This window comes from Triticum urartu, chromosome 5A (genome assembly GCF_056163025.1).
Source record: "Triticum urartu cultivar PI428250 chromosome 5A, HENAU_Tu73, whole genome shotgun sequence".
NCBI lineage: Eukaryota > Viridiplantae > Streptophyta > Magnoliopsida > Poales > Poaceae > Triticum > Triticum urartu.
This window is the reverse complement of record NC_141877.1, coordinates 623,383,394-623,403,071: the sequence shown is the minus strand read 5'-3', so window position 1 is coordinate 623,403,071 and position 19,678 is coordinate 623,383,394. Positions and strand designations below refer to the sequence as shown.

The window sequence follows — 19,678 nt, the reverse complement described above, 5'->3', positions numbered from 1 at the left end:
CGGAAGGAAGCGAGAAGCCGCTCAAGTCGGTCAAGTTTTTCCTTTCAAGGATATAAGTCGGTTAAGTATTTTTAGGGAAGGGTTAAGTCGGTTAAGTGATGTTTCCATAAATAAATTGATAAATAAATTGCACCTAACCCTAACCCCTGCCCGCCGCCTGTCTCCTGATTCCGGTCTGAATCTGATCGTCTTCAACATCTGATCGAGCTGTGATCCCTTCTGAATCTTACCGCGAAGGCGCGACCAAGCACACGGCCAAGCGCAGCGATTCCGATGTCGCCCATCGGGAGGTTCGTGCTCTTCTTGACCCTGTTTGCTGCATGGCGCCTCCGCTCGACCTTGTTCGCCGAGGCGCCTCCAGCTCCTGGTGTCGACTCCGCGTCCGCGATCGGGAACGCATCGTGCGTGGCCCTTGCCAGGGAGGCCGGCGTCCGGGCGGAAGGTGGCACCGGGCGCAACTTCGTCATCTCGCTGCTGTCCATCCACGCGGCGCTCGCGATGGTGGCCGCCGGCGCGCGGGGCGACACGCTTAGAGAGCTCCTGGGGTTCCTTGGGTCGTCTTCGCTCGACGCGCTACACCGCGCGGCGGCGACCGAGCTCGTCGGCAGGCTCAACGGCATAGCGCAGACGTCCTTCGCCAGCGGCGTGTGGGTCGACCGGAGGTGGGCGCTAAGGCCAGAGTTCACGGCCACCATCGCGTCGCGGTACAACGGCACGGCGGAATCCGTGGACTTCGTGTCGGGGGCCGAGCAGGCGAGGCAGCGCGTGAACGCCTTCGTGGCGGACGCGACCAACAAGCAAATCCTCGAAGTCCTGCGTCCGGGCTCCGTCAACTCCGGCACGGCAGTCGTCCTCGCCAACGCGCTCTACTTCAAAGGGGCGTGGACTCAGCCGTTCGATGTCTCTACCGCGCCGTTCCACATCCCAGGCGGCACCACCGTGCGCGTGCCATCCATGACGACAAGCGAGTCACAGCACATCGCGGTCTACCCAGGCTTCAGGGCCCTCAAGCTGCCGTACAAGAACGGCGTGCAGCAGCAAGCTGAATTCTACATGCTTATCCTACTACCGGACAGGGACACTGTCAGTCTTGCCGATCTGTACGACAAGGCCGTGTCTACGCCGGAATTTTTCAAGACGCACACACCAACAGGGAAGGTTCCAGTCGGGCGGTTCATGGTCCCCAAGTTCAAGTTCACATCCGAGTTTGAAGCGTCATCCGACATGCGGAAGCATGGTGTCACTAGAGCTTTCGAAAGCGGCGGCTTCTCTGGCATGGTGACTAGCGGGGATAAGGGGCTTGCCATCACCACGGTGCACCATAAGGCCACTGTCGAGGTGGACGAGGTAGGCACGGTGGCCGCCGCTGCCACGGCCGTCGTAATCGGGTTTGGTAGTGCAGGTCCAAGGGCACCACAGGATCTGGTCGATTTTGTGGCGAATCGGCCTTTCTTATTTGCCGTGGTAGAGGAGGGGACAGACGCAGTGTTGTTTCTTGGTCATGTGGCTAATCCTCTAGCTCATTAATAAATGAATAAATAATTATTATGTAAGTTTGTTCGCCGGTCATGTGATTAATCGTGCCACCACCTTCGTGATGCGCAGGACATGCCACAATGCTATCTCTCGCGACCGTTAGGCCATATCGGCAAAAAGTGGAACCCATGTGTCATCAATGTGCTCAATATTCTCATCCGCCGATCAGTGGTTTAGGCAAAAAGTTTACCGTAAACATACTGTTTTTGCCAAACAAAATCGTAGAGTCAGCCTTCAATGTGGTGGTTTTATGTTGTTAACTCGATGAGGACTAACGTTGTCGCTGAGATGTAAACTTTTCTTATAGATCTCCACATGATCTAAAGATGACAAAACAAAAATTATATGCAATGTTATGTGTTGTTTCTCGGTTAGTATACAAACCCCATTAAAGATGTCTTACTACCTCTTAGTGTGGGCTAATAATTAATATCTTTCCAAAAAAGCAGTATCATGAGCTTGTTGATGCAAAGCAACCATTCTTGAATACTTATACAGTTTTGCTAAAGCACATCTAGATGTGCCATAAGTATTGCACATCTAAGTCATATGTCATTGATCTTGTGTTGAGATTCGTGTGGATATTTTTTTTCTTTTTTCTTTTCCTCTTTATACTTGATTCACTCACTTAGATGTGCAATAACTAGAGCACATCTAGATGTGCCCTAGACACACCCATACTTATACTTAATTAAAAAAATTGATGGGAACGCCTCATGGCATTTTATTCAATTTGGGGTAAAGTAACATCATGGAGTACAAGAGGTAAAAGAAAAGCAGGCGTTAGATCTACCTAGTCCTCACAAATTTTAGAATCATAGCATCTTCTAGCAAGAAAATGGGCTACTCCATTGGCTTCTCTTGGACAGTGTTCGAAGTTGATCCCCAGAATGTTATGCGCTAAAAGAAAGCAATCAGCTAGTATCGCCGAGTGAGGGCTCCAGATTTCCGAATCTTCATTGCATGCTTGCACTAACTCGAGACAATCAGACTCTATCTGTACATTACGGCAGCCCAGTCTGTCTACCAGTTTTAATCCACTCCTTAGTGCAATTGCTTCGGCCGCTTGCGGACTAATTGTGTTGTCAATCAGTTCTGAAATCCCAACCACAGCTTCTCCTCTGGAAGTACGCAGAATCGCCGCTGCCGCACCACTGCCATCCTCGAAAAAAGACGCATCTATGTTAAGTTTATATATGTACCTGGTGCTGGTCTCTACCAATGCTCAGTAGTAGTCTGTTTGGGCGTTCGGTTAGCATGATTCATAGAGATGCCTGAATGGCAAAAGCTGTACTTGGTGCGGGTTTAATTCTTTCTACTTTAACTAGCTCACGATGCTCCCACCAAATATGCCATGCCGCCACCGCAATCGTTTCCTGCAGCCCCAACTGACCGAGAACGGGTGATTTCTTCACTGGGTACCTGAGAAGTTCCTCCATCACCACTGAACCCGAACGGTCAGTGTTAAGAGCCCTCAATATTATGTCATATAATCCCAAGGATTTCCAAACCTGTTTTGCATAAAAATTAGTCGCTCGAAACATCCGATTGTACTTTGTATACAAGCAAATGAGCCAAAAAAACTGTTTGGGAGATTCCAATCCTTAGGGATTTGATTCATAGTATTGCAATCCTAACGTTTTTTTTTTCTTCATAGACTTCATTTGTACTCTATTTTGAAGGGAAAAGAATTCCATCTACTCAAACCTCTTATAAAAATTTATTTGTTTTCTCTGCGGTATCAAATACTTCTCTATCTAGGACACGTGACTGTACTCCCGCATTTTTCCTATTCATGTATTTTGAAAATCCGGCCGAAAGGAATAAGGGATGATCTTACTAGGAGAACCAAACATGACAGAAATTTTCTATACGACAAGAAAACAATTGATAGCTGATGATATATATATATACAAAAACTAGCTAGCCCGGTTACGAAAAGTCCTGGATTTAAATCGTGTGTTTGTGATTGTTTTTTGAAATGTTTGATCCACAAAATCAAACACTCATTGTCAGTCAGGACTCTATACTCATGCAAAACCGTTGAAGGAGAACTTGTGGGTTGAGGGTAAAAAATCTCAGAGAAAAGGTTTCAAGCAAGGCGTTAACGGAAGGTAACGCTACCATATCACATAGTAATGGCTAGCGCATTAGGGCCCATTTGTGAGCTAAACAAAGGTGATGCATGGTTTCGGACTTTGGGTGCATTCTCATTGTGGCCAAAATAGAACCGAACTAGAGGCACGTTAAATCTACGTGTGGTGTACCCCCCAAAAAAAAGTCCTACGTGTGGTGTGTGGTGTGTAAGTTGGCTGTAAAATTTCCAGGTATAAGTCAGTGAAGAAGCTAGAACAGGCACGGTAATTCTACGCGTGAACTGCTAAAGGTATCTGCCCTTGGATTTAAATTGGACGGCTAAGAAAAAAATCAACTTGCACAAAAAAAAATTGGCCGCACACAACAATCCTTTAATTCTAGGAGAGATCCCCCCTAAAAAAAATTCTAGGAGAGATTGTCTTGTGCAACAAGGAAATAATCGCATATACCCGGTTATGTACCAAACTAAACTAGTACCAGCCTCCTGCATCGAAACCAACCATCTCCGTCGATCAATATCGGTGTAACTTCCATCCTCTTTACGATCACTAGCAGGAAGCGATCAGCCGGAGATGCCGTGGCCGTGGGAGAGTACGGCGGCCCTCGTCGACGCGCGGTTCTGCGCACGCCACACGACGACGTTAACGGTGACCAGATCGAGCTCCTTGCGGGGCCACGGGTTCGACGTCACGGACGCCGCCACCGGCGCGGCCGTGATGCAGGTGGAGACCTCCTACTTCGGCCACTACCGGGACCTGCGCACGCTCCTCCTGCTAGGGGCCGCCTCGCGACACCCCTTGCTCTTCGTCGAGGAGTCCACGTCCCTGATCGGCATGGGCCGGTGGGAGGCGTTCAGGGGGCGGTGCGGGAGCCAGACGGACCGGCTCTTCCTCGCCGTGGACAAGGCGTCGTTTTTCCAGCTGACGGCCAATGTCCACGTGTTCCTGGACGGCAACTCCTCCGGCCAGGGGGCGCCCGACTTGGCCGTCCACGGCAGCTACTACCACGGCGCGATGACCGTCTCCTGCGGCGGCGCAGTCGTTGCGCAGATCGACAGGAAGAAGAACACCTTTTGGGGCGAGCTGTGGGGAGAGCGCGCGTACAACGTGAGGGTCAACCCAGGCGTTGACCAAGCGTTCGTCGTGGCACTCACCGTGGTTCTCGACCAGATGCGTAATCCTGATTATGATTCACGCAGCTCTTCATGTGGACATAAAAAATAACTAGAACTCTTGATCACTGGCAAATTGACAAATAGAAGAAATCATGTGTAATGGCAAATAGCAACAGTCTAATTTATAAATATTTACAGAAGTTTCCTAAATTGACGCTATAGAACCACTATACTTCCTCCGTCCGGAAATCAGGAATTACCTGTCGCAAGAAAGATGTATCTAGACGTGTTTTAATTTTAGATACATTCATTTATGTGACTGAGTAATTCGGGACGAAGGGAGTACTTCTCCGATCCATAATAAGTGTCTTAAAACACTTATTATGAATCGGAGGAAGTGGAGATGTTGCTTAGCATGATGTTCATAAGCCCTGGTAGGTTTAACCTCAGGGACCAGCGAAAGCCAAAACTGATTGTTAAAATTGTTGACCGCATCATCCAAACCGTTGGAAGGAGAAAGTCGCGACGTGGCACCACGATCACCATTCAATGCAACTCTGTGTTGGAACGACTCTCGTCCGGCTCCTCTGAACGAATTTGAAACCGCATGAATCTTCGAGAACAACAATTGAGGTGGGCAATCCCCGAAAATCTGTTTCGAGTATCTTCAGCTAGAAACGAAGCCTTCTGGAGGCAATCCGAGATAATATCCATCCTTGAGCAGCCATAGGAAACAACAAAAACTAACCCCAACTCTAGGGGGAATCTCACCGAGATCAGGTTAGGCAATGGTGGGGATGTCTTGATCTTCCCCAGCACCATACAGTCTGCCGGAATCGATGTTGCCCTCCCTGGGACTAGCGCAAACACCTTCTAATCACAAGATGTGTGGCTGTAGAGACTAGAACTCCTTCCACTCCGCTCTCTTCTCTAGAACCAGCGAAGACATCTCCGCCAAAGGTCATATCACCAGCTTCTGCATCCTGTCATGGCCCTCGCGAGGGAACTCCATCGTCCTTTATGTCCTCATCATGTGAAGCACCACTACAACCTCTTCTTCAAATATAGGATGCCTCCTCCCATCAGGATCCATGGATCTCGCTTCTCGAACTCCTGTAGATGGCAGGAGTAGAAAATAGAGGCTGAGTGGGGGTGAAGGACCCGCCATAAGTGGTGGTGCGGTCACGGGGGCTAGCGGGTGGGTGACAGCAAGGCTATGGCAGCCATGGTAGGTGGAGGGGCGACAAATTGTAGGGGCCCTTGTTCGTGTCGGGGAACGTAGTATTTTTAAAAAAATTCCTATGATCACGCAAGATCTATTTAGGAGAAGCATAGCAATGAACGGGGAGAGTGTATTCACGTACCCTCATAGACCGAAAGCGGAAGCGTTAAGTAACGCGGTTGATGTAGTCGAACGTCTTCGTGATCCAACCGATCAAGTACGGAACGCATGACACCTCCGCGATCTGCACACGTTCAGCTCGGTGACGTCCCTCGAACTCTAGATCCAGCTAAGGCCGAGGGAGACTTTTGTCAGCACGAGGGCCTGTTGACGGTGATGATGAAGTTACCGACGCAGGGCTTCGCCTAAGCACTACGACAATATGACCTAGGTGGAAATCTGTGGAGGGGGCACCTGATGTCTACTACACAACCTTCTTCTTGTAGACGTTGTTGAGCCTCCAAGTGCAGAGGTTTGTAGGACAGTAGCAAATTTCCCTCAAGTGGATGACCTAAGATTTATCAATCCGTATGAGCGTAGGATGAAGATGGTCTCTCTCAAGCAACCCTGCAACCAAATAACAAAGAGTCTCTTGTGTCCCCAACACACCCAATACAATGGTAAATTGTATAGGTGCACTAGTTCGACGAAGAGATGGTGATACAAGTGCAATATGGATGGTAGATATAGGTTTTTGTAATCTGAAAATATAAAAACAGCACGGTAACTAATGATAAAAGTGAGTACAAACAGTATTGCAATGCTAGAAAACAAGGCCTGGGGTTCATACTTTCACTAGTGCAAGTCCTCTCAACAATAATAACATAATTGGATCGTATAACTATCCCTCAACATGCAACAAAGAGTCACTCCAAAGTCAGTAATAGCGGAGAACAAACGAAGAGATTATGGTAGGGTACGAAACCACCTCGAAGTAATTCATTCCAATCAATCCGTTGGGCTATTCCTATAAGTGTCACAAACAGCCCTAGAGTTTGTACTAGAATAACACCTTAAGACACAAATCAACCAAAACCCTAATGTCACCTAGATACTCCAACATCACCTCAAGTATCCGTGGGTATGATTATACGATATGCGTCACACAATCTCAGATTCATCTATTCAACCAACACATAGAACCTCAAAGAGTGCCCCAAAGTTTCTACCGGAGATTCAAGACGAAAACGTGTGCCAACCCCTATGCATAGGTTCATGGGCTGAACCCACAAGTTGATCACCAAAACATACATCAAGTGGATTAATAGAATACCCCATTGTCACCACGGGTACCCCACACAAGACATACATCAAGTGTTTTCAAATCCTTAAAGACTCAATCCGATAAGATAACTTCAAAGGGAAAACTCAATCCATTACAAGAGAGTAGAGGGGGAGAAACATCATAAGATCCAACTATAATAGCAAAGCGCGCGATACATCAAGATCGTATCACCTCAAGAACACGAGAGAGAGCGTTAGATCAAACACATAGCTACTGGTACATACCCTCAGCCCCGAGGTAGAACTACTCCCTCGTCGTTATGGAGAGCACCAGGATGATGAAGATGGCCATCGAAGAGGGATTCCCCTTCCGGCAGGGTGCCGGAACGGGTCTAGATTGGTTTTCGGTGGCTACGGAGGCTTCTGGCGGTGGAACTCCCGATCTATTGTGCTCTCCGAAGTTTTTAGGGTATATGGGTATATATGGGATGAAGAAATACGTCGGTGGACCTCCGGGCTGTCCACGAGGCAGGGGGCGCGCCCAGGGGAGGAGGAGGGCAGCCAACAAGGGGCGCGCAAGGGAGAGGGGAGTCCTACTAGGACTCCAGTCCTAGTAGGATTCGGCCCCATCCTTTTTCCCTTCTACTGGAGGGGGAAAAGGGGAAGGACAGGGAATAGGAGAAGGAAAAGGGGGTGGCGCCCCCTTCCCAAGTCTAATTCGGCCTCCTCCCTTGTGGGGAGCGCACCAGCCCTTTGTGGGCCGGTTAGCCTCCATCCTATTGCCCACAAGGCCAATATCTTTCCCCGGGGGGTCCGGTAAGCTCCTGGTACTCCGGAAAAATGTCTGAATCACTCGGAACCATTCCGATGTCCGAATGCAACCTTCCGATATATGAATCTTTACTTCTCGACCATTTCGGGACTCCTCATCATGTCCGTGATCTCATCCGGGTCTCCGAACAAACTAAGGTCATCAAATCACTTAACTCATAATACAAATCATCATCGAACGTTAAGCGTGCGGACCCTACGGGTTCGAGAACTACGCAGACATGACTGAGACACATCTCCGGTCAATAACCAATAGTGGAACCTAGATGCTCATATTGGCTCCAACATATTCTACGAAGATCCTTATAGGTCAAACCGCATGACAACATACGTTGTTCCCTTTGTCATCGGTATGTTACTTGCCCGAGATTCGATCGTCGGTATCATCATATGTAGTTCATTCTCATTACCGGCAAGTCTCTTTACTCGTTCCGTAATGCATCATCCCGCAACTAACTCATTAGTCACATTGCTTGCAAGGCTTATAGTGATGTGCATTACCGAGAGGGCCCAGAGATACCTCTCCGATACACAGAGTGGCAAATCCTAATCTCGATCTATGCCAACCCAACAAACACCTATCGAGACACCTGTAGAGCATCTTTATAATCACCCAGTTACGTTGTGACGTTTGATAGCACACAAGGTGTTCCTCCGGTATTCGAGAGTTGCATAATCTCATAGTCAGAGGAACATGTATAAGTCATGAAGAAAGCAATAGCAATAAACTAAACGATCATAGTGCTAAGCTAACGGATGGGTCTTGTCCATCACATCATTCTCTAATGATGTGACCCCGTTCATCAAATGACAACACATGTCTATGGTCAGAAAACATAACCATATTTGATTAACTAGCTAGTCAAGTAGAGGCATACTAGGGACACTCTGTTTTGTATATGTATTCACACATGTACTAAGTTTCCGGTTAATATAATTCTAGCATGAATAATAAACATTTATCATGATATAAGGAAATATAAATAACAACTTTATTATTGCCTCTAGGGCATATTTCCTTCAGTCTCCCACTTGCACTAGAGTCAATAATCTAGTTCACATCGCCATGTGATTTAACACCAATAGTTCACATCACCATGTGATTAGTTCACATCGCCATGTGACTAATACACAAAAGGTTTTACTAGAGTCAATAATCTAGTTCACATTGCAATGTGATTAACACCCAAAGAGTACTAAGGTGTGATCATGTTTTGCTTTTGAGAGAAGCTTAGTCAATGGGTCTGTCACATTCAGAGCCGTATGCATTTTGCAAATTTTATATGTCTACAATGCTCTGCATGTAGCCACTCTAGCTAATTTGCTCCCACTTTCAGTATGTATCCAGATCAAGAGTCAGAGTCATCCAGATCGGTGTCAAAGTGTGCATTGACGTAACTATTTACGACGAACTCTTTATCACCTCCATAACCGAGAAATATTTCCTTATTCCACTAAGGATAATTTTGACCGTTGTCCAGTGATCTACTCCGGGATCACTATTGTATCCTCTTGCCAAACTCATGGTGAGGTTCACAATAGGTCTGGTACACATCATATCATACTTCATAGAACCTATGACTAAGGCATAGGGAATGAATTCTCTTTCTATTTTCTGCCGCGGTCGGGTTTGGGTCTTTACTCAACTTCATGATGACCCACAAGTATAGGGGATCTATCGTAGTCCTTTCGATAAGTAAGAGTGTTGAACCCAACGATGAGTAGAAGTAAATGATAAGCGGTTTCCAGCAAGCACTAGTAGAAAAAGGGTCAAACGTGAAGCACATTAGTGCCGGTTTGAATTAGAGCCGGCACTAATGTGTACATTAGTGCCGGTTCGTGGAGGCGATCAATAGTACCGGTTCGTGGCGAACCTTTAGTACCGGTTCATGCCACGAACCGGTACTAAAGAGGCTGCATCAGCCTGCGGTCAGGCTATGGCCCCACCATCACCATTTAGTGCCGGTTCTTACCACGAACCGGTACTAATGAGGTTATGGCAAGCTGTTTTTAGTCCCACCTCGCCAAGAGAGAGGCAGTATGAGCGGTTTATAAGCCATGAGTGCACAGACAATGACGAAGAGTTGCAATGCTCACGTACATGTTGATTAGCTTCAAGCCTTGCGGAATAGCATAGATTGCACTGAGCTATGTGCAGTGCAGTCTACACTATTCCGAATGGCTTGAAGCAAATTAACCAGCATTGCACCTCTATTTTATTTTTAATAACTTATTTAAACTCCGGACTTCTTTTGTGTTCAGTATGCAGCATTTAAAGCGACATCATCAATTTCCAACATGTTCTGACATCATTTGTTGTTTTTCGGTCATTTACCTAATTGTTTAGAGAGCTAAATGACCGTGAAATTGAAAATCACTACAAAATGAATCCTGAAAATGTTGAAACTTGGCATGGTATCATCATATCACCCGCATAGCATGCGCGAAAGAGTAGAGAGGGTCACGGCAAAAACTAGACGCACTTCGTGTACAAACTGGACAAACTCTTTCCGAGTATCAGGGTTTCGGAGTCCGGAGTGGGTACTAATGTGCATCCCACCAATCAGGAAGAATCACACGGATCGTGTGTTTCTTTCTAGCTCTTGCGAGTCGTTGGATCAAGGGTGTGTTTCTTCCTAGCTCATGTGAGTCGTTGGATCGAAACTACCACAATCACTTTGTGAGCCAGACGACACTATATATAGCTAGCCCACCTCTCGCCTTCCCTGCATAAGTCTTTCAGTTCATCGACTACATACATCTACCAGTTCATCGACTGCATACATCTACCAGTTCATCGACTGAATACAAATCATTCGGATTCGCCATCATACGTCCAACCGTGCATTTGATATGCATATATATGCATCACGAGCCACGGTTGGGCTGTATGATGGCGATACCGATTGGTTTGTTCTAGATCCGACATAAAAGGTTTGATACAACTTCTTTTTTGTGACATAAGAGCTATCTCTCCTCCTACCTATTTTAGTTACACAACTACCTATTTGTGCCAAATTTTCACTTTTGCTGTTGCTCTTGCATCATAAGCATCCATGTTAACTGGACTTACAAGTAATGCAATTTAACCAAACTATCTTGTGATCTTCGCCAAGAGAGAGGCAGTATGAGCGGTTTATAAGCCGTGAGTGCACAGACAATGACGAAGAGTTGCAATGCTCACCTACATGTTGATTAGCTTCAAGCCTTGCGGAATAGCATAGATTGCACTGAGCTATGTGCAGTGCAGTCTACACTATTCCGAATGGCTTGAAGCAAATTAACCAGCATTGCACCTCTTTTTTATTTTTAATAACTTATTTAAACTCCGGACTTCTTTTGTGTTCAGTATGCAGCATTTAAAGCGGCGTCATCAATTTCCAACATGTTCTGACATCATTTGTTGTTTTTGGTCATTTACCTAATTGTTTAGAGAGCTAAATGACCGTGAAATTGAAAATCACTACAAAATGAATCCTGAAAATGTTGAAACTTGGCATGGTATCATCATATCACCCGCATAGCATGCGCGAAAGAGTAGAGAGGGTCACGGCAAAAACTGGACGCACTTCGTGTACAAATTGGACAAACTCTTTCCGAGTATCAGGGTTTCGGACTATACAAAAATAAATAATGCAGAAAATAAAAAAACCATACAAAAAAATTACTCAAAAATAAATAGAAGAAAATAAATAATGCAGAAAAGAGAAAACTATATAAAAACTACTCAAAAATAAATAAAAGAAAATAAGTAATGCAGAAAAGAAAAACTATATAGCAAATTTTTTGGCACACTGCCCTGTGGGTCTACCAGACCTAGGGTGTGCAAATGCAGGCCCAGGAGGGCCAGCAGACTCACAGGGCAGCGTGCCCTAATTAATTAGGCCCAGAAGCCTGCTATATAGAGGAGTTCGAAGAGGTAGCCGCGGTTGGGTTTATAAACCAGTGCGGCTGCCCTTCGCCGGGCGAGGTGGGACTAAACTTTGGGGTGGCAGCGCAAGGCCTTTAGTACCGGTTGGTGGCTCCAACCGGTACTAAAAGCCTTCGTTTCCCGCCGCTTGGCCTGGCGAAAATAGGCCTTTAGTACCGGTTGGAGCCACCAACCGGTACTAAAGGCCCATCCTATATATATAGCTCTTACGAAAATTTCAGTTTCATCCCCACTTCGTCTCCAACCTCCGCCGCGCGCGCCGCTCGATCCCGTCGTCGCCGCCCGTCGTCCGTCGTCATCGTCGCTGTCCCCGCCGCCGCCCGTCGTAGTCGTCGTCTCGCGCTGCCGCCCCGAACGCCGCCGCCGTCCGTCGCCATCGCCGCGGCCGTACGTCTCTCTCTCGCTCCCGCACACACATACACACACATACACACACACACACACACCGGCGCCCCCGCCCCGTACGCCGGCGCCCCCGCTCGTATGTACGGGGCGGCGGCGTACGGGGCCGCACACACACACACATATACCACACACACACGCATACACACACATACACACATACGTACACACATATATGTATATATACACACACATGCATACACACACATACACACACACACTTTTTTTACTTATTTTCTGTTTTTTAGAAAAGTTAATTAGATGATCCAATGTTAGATTAATGTCGAATGTTAGATGAATTAGCTAGCTAGATAGAAAAATTGTCGAACTAGAGATTAGAACTAGTTGAATAATTAATATAACTAGTTTATTTTTAGTAAGAAAATTTAGGTATATGAGATTAGAACTAGTGGAATAATTAATATAACTAGTTTATTTTTAGTAAGAAAATTTAGGTATATGAGATTAGAACTAGTTGAATAATTAATATAACTAGTTTATTTTAGTAAGAAAATTTAGGTATATGAGATTTGATGATCTAATTAAAATATTATTTGTTAATGAGTTTTTCTGTTTATTTAATTTTTTATATATTTTGAGTTTATATAAATGTTAGATTAATGTCGAATGTTAGATGAATTAGATAGAAAAGTTAAATATATAGTAATGTCAATTGAATATATAGTTATATATATTAATGTCAAATGTTAGATGAATATATATTTGGCTAGATATAGGTGTTTAATGTTGAACTACGGTCACCAATGATCTAATTAAAACCGGCACCAATGGTGATCGTATTGAACTACGGTCACATCTATAATCAAAAGATGGTAAGATTTTAAATATTTGTCCTTAATTAGTGCATCTTTTGCATACATTATTTTTGAAGCTAAACTTTCATTGCTTAGTATATTAATTACTATACGATGTTGTTCAACAGGGACTTCCGATGACAGTTGTGCCTCAGTGGATCGAGACAAAAGGTCGCATGTCAATGGTTAGCTTACGACCAAGATTTCCTACATTGCACATGAGTGCATTCAGGATTTCTGAAAGCGAAGAATGCTTAATAGTGAAAGATTGGAGCAAAATTGTTAACGATCGCAGAGAAGTACTAGGGGGCAGTAAGGTGAAGCGCAACCCAAGATTAGGAGACAGATTCATGTGCATGCTCCAGTATGATGAATCAGGAGAGCTATACATGTTCTATGCTATTCTACCTGAGAGGGAGCAGCAGGATCAGTAGCTACTAGTTCATGCTCTTAATTAGTACTTGTCTCATGTCCGTGTCCTGAACTTCGATCTTGGTGACGATTATGTTGAACTTGATGATATCTTTGCTTCTGTTACAAAGTGAATGTTTCCTCTTTAAGCTAGCCAGCGTTGATGATGATTAGATAGCTAGCGCGGTAATGACTATGATGATTAAATAGTGGTAATTAGACGACTACGATGATTTTTAGCTAGCTAGAGTTTATTTATTTATTAATATGCGATGATGATGATGATGACGACTACAACTCATTATAACGTAAAACAATCCTAAATTAAATTGATAACACAAATGTAATTGAAAAATACAAAATAAAACAAAAACCCACAACCATTTAGTACCGGTTGGTGTTACCAACCGGTACTAAAGGGCTCCCGGCCCCCGGAGCTGGATCGTGCCACGTGGTTCCCCTTTAGCACCGGTTCGTGCTGAACCGGTACTAAAGGGGGGGGGGGCTTTAGTGCCGAAACGTTAGTGCCGGTTCCATAACCGGCACTAAAGGCCCTTACAAACCGGTGCTAATGGCCCGTTTTCTACTAGTGAAGGTATTCTCTGCAAATACTGAAATAAGTGGTAACAGATAATTTTGTGATAGGATAATTTGTAACAAGCAACAAGTAACAAAAGTAAATAAAGTTCAGCAAGGTGGCCCAATCCTTTTTGTAGCAGAGGACAAGCCTGGACAAACTCATATATAGAGAAAAGCGCTCCCGAGGACACATGGGAATATCGTCAAGCTAGGTTTCATAATGTTCATATGATTCGCGTTCGGTACTTTGATAATTTGATATGTGGGTGTGTAACACCCTTGATGCGACTATAGCTCCCACATGTCGAGGCACGACTTAAAGACATAATCGCATTGAAGGCATATGTCGCAAGTAAGGTAATCTTTACACATCCCATGTAATATAATAATAAAGGGGAGAGAACATAGTTGGCTTACAATCGCCACGTCAATCAAGGTACATAAATAACATTACATCATTCAAAACACTCATGGCCCGACTACGGCGCCAAAATAAGAGATAACCCAACATGCGACATGGTCCCGATTACCCCCAACTGGGCACCACTACTGATCATCATGAAAGGAGACATAATAACGTTGAGAGTCCTCGTCGAACTCCCACTTGAGCTCGAGCGCGTCACCTGGAGTGGAATCATCAGGCCCTGCATCTGGTGTAATAGTAATCTGTGAGCCACAGGGACTCAGCAATCTCGCACCCTCGCAATCACGACTATTTAAGCTTAATAGGAATGGCAAGTAAATATGTGGAGCTGCAGCAAGTGACTAGCATATATGGTGGCTATCCTATTCGCAAAAGAGAGCGAGAAGAGAAGGCAAAGCGCGAACGCATAACTAAAGAGGGCAATCCTGCGGCAAACATTACTCCAACACCGTGTCCACTTCCCGGACTCCGCCGAGAAGAGGCCATCACGGTAACTCACACCGTTGATTCATTTTAATTAAGTTAAGGTTCAAGTTATCTACACCCGGACATTAACAAATTTCCATCTGCCCATAACCGCGGGCACGGCTTTCGAAAGTTCAAATCCCTGCAGGGGTGTCCCAACTTAGCCCATGACAAGCTCTCACGGTCAACGAAGGAATAGACCTCCTCCCGAGACGTTCCGATCAGACTCGGTATCCCGGTACAACAAGACATTTCGATAGGGTAAAACTAAACCAGCAACACCGCCCGAATGTGCCGACAAATCCCGATAGGAGCTGCACATATCTCTTTCTCAGGGCACACTCAAATTGTCTTAGGTACGGGTAGGCCAGCCCAGAGATGCCCCTGGTGGTCACCGGCAGCTGACAGGTTGGACCAACACTCAGAGGAGCACTGGCCCGGGGGGGTAAAATAATGATGACCCTCAGGAGCGCGACTCCCAAGGGAAAAGAACAGGCTAGGTGGCAAATGGTAAAACCAATGTTGGGCATTGCTGGAAGAGCTTTACTTAAGGCGAACTGTCAAGGGGTTCCCATTATTACCCAGCCGCCTAAGGAACGCAAAATCCGGGAACATAACACCGATATGACGGAAACTAGGGCGGCAAGCGTGGAACAAAACACCAGGCATAAGGCTGAGCCTTCCACCCTTTACCAAGTATATAGATACATTAATTAAAATAAGATATATTGTGATATCCCAACAAGTAAACATGTTCCAACAAGGAACAACATCTCCATGTTCCAACAAGGAACAAACTTCAATATTCACTTGCAACTAACAACGCTATAAGAGGGGCTGAGTAGAGCGGTAACATAGCCAAACAACGGTTTGCTAGGACAAGGTGGGTTAGAGGCTTGGTTCAACAATATAGGAGACATGATAAGCAAGTGGTAGGCATTGTAGCATTGGCATAGCAAAAGAGCGAGCAATCTAGCATAGCAAAGATAGTAGTGATTTCGAGGGTATGATCATCTTGCCTCAGATCCCGCAAGGAAGAAGAGCGAGTCCAAGAAGAAGACAAACGGACGTAGACAAACGGGTCCTCACCAATGCGACGTTACCGGAACCAACCCGGAGAAGAAACACCGGAAAGAAGCACACAACATAGTAAACAACCACGACATAAACATGGCATGATGCACAACCAAGTATGATGCATGTCCGGTTTAATGAAGCATGGCATGGCAAAGTGCACAAACAATCCTACAAATTAAGTGGAGCTCAATATGCAACTCCGTTGCATATTGACGGAACACCACATCAATTATTTAGTTTACTCTCGGTTAGGTACTCAACAATATTAAAAGTTAGTTAACATGGCAAGAGGTGAAGCATAAGAAAACTACCTATCTAGGCAAGTTTAAATGAGGCTGGAACAACAAAACAACAAGTCCGGAAACTCCTCATATGCATATATTAGGTTTGGTACTGTTCTTCCCTAAACATAATTTTAGAGTTGTTAACCATGCTATATGAGTGCATCATGTTAAACTAGGCATTTTTCTACCCCAAATACATATAAAGTTTGTTAAATTCGGAGTTACGGTTATTAAGTTATGAAATAAAGCATTTTAGCATGGCATATGGGCAAAATTACACAAACAACATTTTAAACATGGATGAAAATGGCATACTATGAAACTAGATGAAAAACTAAGCATTTTTCATATATAAGTTATTTACATGTGATGCATGTTTGTGAGATATTAAATGCATGATCTAGAGGGGCTTTAGTGTAAAACTGAAATCCCCTGGATATTGATTAAATTCGCCTAGAGGAAAAACACTATACGGGCCGAAACTGGGCGTACAGAGCATGGCCCAACAGCAAGGGAAAAAAAGGAAGGCGCTTAGGGGGTGGCCTCACCCAGTGGGCTTTGGCCCGGTCCAAGGAGGAGCAAGACGGGCTGCAGGAGGGGTGCGCTGGGCCTTGCGACACGGGAGCCCATGCACGTGCGGGCAGAGGAGGCACGTAGGGCGAGGGCTCGTCCTCCTCTTGCACGGGAAGGCAGCGACGGCGGTTCCGACGGTCAACGACGACATGGGATGGCGGATCCGCTTGCGGAGGCGAAAGGGAGGTCAGATCTGCGGTGGTGGAGCTCGGATCCGGGGCGCCTGGCCCGGATCTGGCCAACGACGACGACGATGCGGAGCTCCGGCGATGGTTGAACATGGCGGGGGCAGGCCTGCAGGGAAGGAAAACTGAGGGGGTTAGGCAGAGAGATAAAGGAGGGAAAGGAGACATGGCGCGGCAGCGGATCTGCCTGGGGTCGGGGCTCTCCTGGCGGAGGTTCTCGTCGGCGGCCATGCTCCGGCGACGTTGGCAGGGAGGCAGTGACGAGGGCGAATGGGAGTTCGGGGCTCTCCTTGCGGGAACGGCGCTGCTCGAGGGCGGAGCATTCGGGCGACGGCGGCGGAGCGCTTGGGCCCCGATGGGCTTCCTAGGGCCCGAAGCGGGTCCTGGCGGGCTTGGCAGTGGTGGGAGGTTGGCCGGGATGCGTGGCACGCCCGGGTTGGAGGAGGGCGCGGTCAGGTGGCGGCGGGGCTAATGGAGGCGCGACAAGTGGCGGCGGAGGACTTGGCCGGTGCGGAAAACGAGGCAGAGGTGGGAGGTGGCGGCAGCTGAGGGTTAGGGAAGGCTAGAGGTAGGGTTTAGACTAGGATTAGTCCAAAAATGGACTAGGGTGTGTTTAAATAGGAAAAGGAGGGCTAGAGGAGGGGGTTTTAGGCCGTTTCGGAGCCGTTCGATCTCGATCGGACGCCCAGAGCGGAGGGGTAGGTAGGTGGGCTAGATGGACTGTGCAAGTGGACCAGTGGGCTGAGAAGAGAGGAAGATGGGCAGCCCGGCACATGTTTCCGGATCCCGGAAACGTCCGACGATAGACCGGCTACTATTGCCGCTATATTTATCCGTTGGGGCGTCAAACGGACTCCGAATGCGATGAAATTTGGCAGGAAGCCTACCTACACTATGACAAGACCGCACGCCAACTCTCATCCCATTCCGAGAACATTTCCCGGCCACTTATAAAATAATATTTCGGACGTGCCGCGGGCGCGTGCAAGTGTGTCTGGGCTCAGAACGGACAGCGGAGAGAACGGGGGAACCCGGACGAATGTAAGTTTTGAAAACATGATGATGCAATGCACATGATGACATGATGAGATGCAACACGCAAGCAAATGACAAGGCAACAACAGCGAATAACTGGAGGACACCTGGCACAACGGTCTCGGGGTGTTACAACACTCCACCACTACGAGAGGATCTCGTCCCGAGATCTAGAATGGCACCGGAGGGAAAACGAAAGAGAAAGTGAAGCGGTAAAACTAAGTTGCTTCTTTGACAAATGAGTGAAACCAAAGAACCTTGAAAAGGTTAAGCCATTTCGAGAAAAGAATAGAACGGAGATAAATCAAGTTGAAAATACTCTGTAAGCAAAGAGGAACAAGGAAGAACAACTTTGGGCAGCACTCCGGTTGAGAAGGGATGCAAGGCTTGATAAGGCGAAAGAACTTGAGCAAAAAGGACAGAACACTCCAGTTAAATGGATAATCACGAAAAGAACATGATCCAAGATGATGAGAGAAAAGAGCAACATCACAATGCCTCCGGATGAAAGAATCAAAGGTAGATTGTCAGAACAAAAGAGCGGAGAAGAAGATGACAACTTCTATCACAATTGAACATGGAAAGCATCCTTGCAAGAAAGGATTGCACGGGGTTGTTGGGAAAACAACAACGAAGAGGATAAGCTTGTAGTGGGCTTATGGAAAACATCTCTAGAACTTGAGGTGAAATTCCGCCACTAATGAAAACAATATTGGATTGATAAGAACAAGAAGACGAGGAACTATTTCACCGGGAGGATAAATGAAAATCTTGGATCATATAATATCACCATTAATAGCATTACTCCTTAGGGAAAGCTTTAGGTGAAATATAACCCAAGATAATTCCAATGACGAGATTGATGGATTTTAAAAAATATCTCATTCATGACAACATGTGAATCATGAAGCATGAATTCCAAATTATCAAGAATGACATAATACCACCTCCAATGATACGGAAGAAAGATTGAACTCCGGATTGCAAGATGAGAATGCTTGAGCTCCTTAGAAATGAATGTTGATGAACACTTCGAGAAGGAATTTAAAGCCTTGATGAACCACCATGTAGAACCTCCGTGAAGAACTCCGGTAACAAAAGGATAACGAGAAGAAAAGGGAAGTTGAAAACACAAGGTGAAACCTTGTAATGATTAGATAGATCTTTGGAATGATATAATTAAATAACTTTGAGCTCCGGAAAGAAAGATTAAACAAGTGAAACCGAGAGTTTTGATGAGGCTCCGGAATAAGGAATTGAATTCACCCGATGAAACAAGAATAAGAATTACATTATGGTTGTCCTTCATCAATTAAATTGATGATAAACAATGGATTTGGCACACTACTTATACTCGTAGAGAGGATTAAGCGAGATATAGCGCAAACTTGAGACGGTCTTCAACAAGCCATCGGTGGGATTTGGAAAAACAACGAATGAGTTGATATGATAACAAGGTAAGAAGAATCTTGA

General features: G+C 45.9%; 2 protein-coding genes across 2 annotated transcripts; both read left to right on the top strand.

Moving 5' to 3' along the window:
- The first annotated feature begins 273 nt into the window (after positions 1-273).
- Positions 274-1,527, top strand: LOC125506246 (putative serpin-Z12). The gene has a single exon (XM_048671103.2). The coding sequence runs from the start codon at positions 274-276 to the stop codon at positions 1,525-1,527; it is 1,254 nt and encodes a 417-aa protein (XP_048527060.1).
- A 2,822-nt stretch (positions 1,528-4,349) lies between these two features.
- LOC147973474 (protein LURP-one-related 15-like) lies at positions 4,350-4,856 on the top strand. Its single transcript, XM_087525016.1, has one exon. The coding sequence runs from the start codon at positions 4,350-4,352 to the stop codon at positions 4,854-4,856; it is 507 nt and encodes a 168-aa protein (XP_087381142.1).
- Positions 4,857-19,678: the final 14,822 nt, after the last annotated feature.